At 54.7% G+C, this 2,053-nt stretch overlaps 1 protein-coding gene across 1 annotated transcript in view; it reads left to right on the top strand.

The window, feature by feature from the left end:
- The first annotated feature begins 385 nt into the window (after positions 1–385).
- Susd3 (sushi domain containing 3) overlaps positions 386–2,053 on the top strand; it is an 18,790-nt gene continuing 17,122 nt past the window's right edge. Inside the window, exons 1-2 of the mRNA XM_033756829.1 lie at positions 386–391; positions 1,406–1,585. Coding sequence (XP_033612720.1) covers positions 386–391; positions 1,406–1,585 — 186 coding nt within the window. The remainder of the gene's footprint in view (positions 392–1,405; positions 1,586–2,053) is intronic.

Genomic DNA, 2,053 nt, shown 5'->3' with positions numbered 1-2,053 from the left:
AGGCAAATGGACAGCACAGTCTGGGGCTCAAATAAGCCACTGGCCCACCTCCAGATCCTTCCTGCTGCTTCTGAAGATGGCTTTGGTGGCAAGGGGATGTGCAGGCACAACAAGGTGTACTGTTTCCGGTAGATTGTGACAGAGTCCTTGGTCCAGCCCTGCTTTCCTAACAAGATGGATGGGGGCCCAGCGCCCCACACCGGAACATTCAGAAATGTACATGAAGCATCAGTTGCTGGGGTAAACATGCTCTCTCTCCCCTTGAGACCTCCTGTCAGGGACTGAGCTGCGCCTGCTGAAGTCCCAACCTTCAGGGCCTGTGAATATGACTTTATTTGAAGATAGGGATTTTTTTTTTCAGATGTAATCAAGTTAGGATGAGGACATGCGGGTGGGTCCTACCCTAATCCAATATAACCCGTATCCTTTAAGGGGAAATGAGGCCCAACACTGGGGAGGCTGAGGCAGGAGGATTGCTGCAAATCAGAGGCCAGCCTAGGCTTCAGAATGAGTTCAAGGCTAGTCTGAGCTACATAGTGAGATCTTCTCTTAAAAACAAAACAAAACAAAACAGGAAATGAGTCCCAGAGAGATGCACACAGAGAGTGCTGTGGAAAGACTGGAATGAAATGGACAAGGAAAGGTGCTCCTTTGGAGCTTTGGAGAAATGCAGCCCTTCCGACACCCTGGCCTCTGATTTCTGGCTTCCTGAGTGGTGAAATTATAAATTTTATTATCAGATACTCTGCAGTCCTTTGTTAGACAGGTCTTTAATGATTAGGACTTCTGGAGACCTGAGCCAAGAAATGATGGTGTGGGAGCCAGGTATAGCAGAGCATACCTATAATCCCAGCACTCAGGAGGCTGAGGCAGGAGTATAGCCACAAGTTCAAAGCGAATATAGGTTACAAAGTGAATTCAAGACCAGCCTGAACTACATAGTAAGACCCTGTCTCAGAAAACAAACAAACTAAAGTGGCGGTAAGGGAAGTCGAAGCTCCAATACATTCAGTAATCCAAGGGCTGCCCCAGATCTTCCCTCCCAGCCCCTCACTGCACCTCTAGGTAGCAGCTCACCCCTTGTAGTGCATGGGTGGAGGGCACCCAGACAGGAAGCTGCACAAGCCTAGGTGATGGGCTCAGGGCCATTTGGCAGGGAATTCTGGGATCCCAGGGTGTGCTCTGGAAGGGACTGGGGTCAAATGTGGATGATACTGCGCTTTCTGATGTGGCAAGAGCAAAACAAACCCTGATGGAGACGCGGGTGGAGGGGAGCTCCTCATGTGTGGTACTGAATCTCAGACTGCGGGCTCAGAGAGCGGCGGGGCAGGATGCCTGCCTTCCCGGGACCCTGCTCCGTGCTGCCCTACATCGCACTCATCCGTCATCTGCTCGCTCTCCGCAGCCAGCCCTGCCAGCCTGGGCCATCTCCCTCGGCATCCTGGGATTCCGGCTGTCCCTGGAGCTGCCAAGCACACTCTCACCTCGGGACCCCTTGCGTTCCCCGGCTCTGCCCTATCCTCATCTGCTCCTGAGAAGGAGCACACAGACCAGGAGTCCGAGACACTCTCCCTCGGTGGTCATCGTGAGGGGCTGCCCTTGAGCATGCATCTGCTCAGGGTCAGAGGGAGAGGAAGGGGTGGACTACAGCTGTGGGGCCACCCACAGGCTGCTACGGGTGGATCTGGGCAGGAGGGGGTCAGCCAGCAGGGGAGGTCCCCAGGGCTGTGTGTGGCCCTGGGGTTTGAATGGTGCTGTCAACAGCAAGGACTGCTCTGGGCTCTTCGGAGGGCCTGCCTCAGGGTCCTCAATAAGCCACAGTGGTGGGGAGAGGAGGTCGGAGGGACAGGGGGAAGTGTGCTCTCTGTGTTTCGGTACTAAACATATATTTAATAAGAAAACTCCTGGAAAACGTATTCGGAGCGGAGGTGGAAAGTACAGGGCCGGTTAGGCTAGGTGAGCACCGGGCCAGGACTCCTCCCGGTCCTACCGATCCGGACTCTCACCCAGCCTCCAAAGGCCTGGCCCCGCCCCAAGGGGGTAGGCGGGACGC

Source organism: Fukomys damarensis, unplaced genomic scaffold, assembly GCF_012274545.1.
Source record: "Fukomys damarensis isolate Sample0158 unplaced genomic scaffold, DMR_v1.0_HiC HiC_scaffold_27, whole genome shotgun sequence".
Classification (NCBI taxonomy): domain Eukaryota; kingdom Metazoa; phylum Chordata; class Mammalia; order Rodentia; family Bathyergidae; genus Fukomys; species Fukomys damarensis.
Note: the sequence above shows the minus strand (reverse complement) of the source record. Positions and strands in the feature narration are given on the sequence as shown.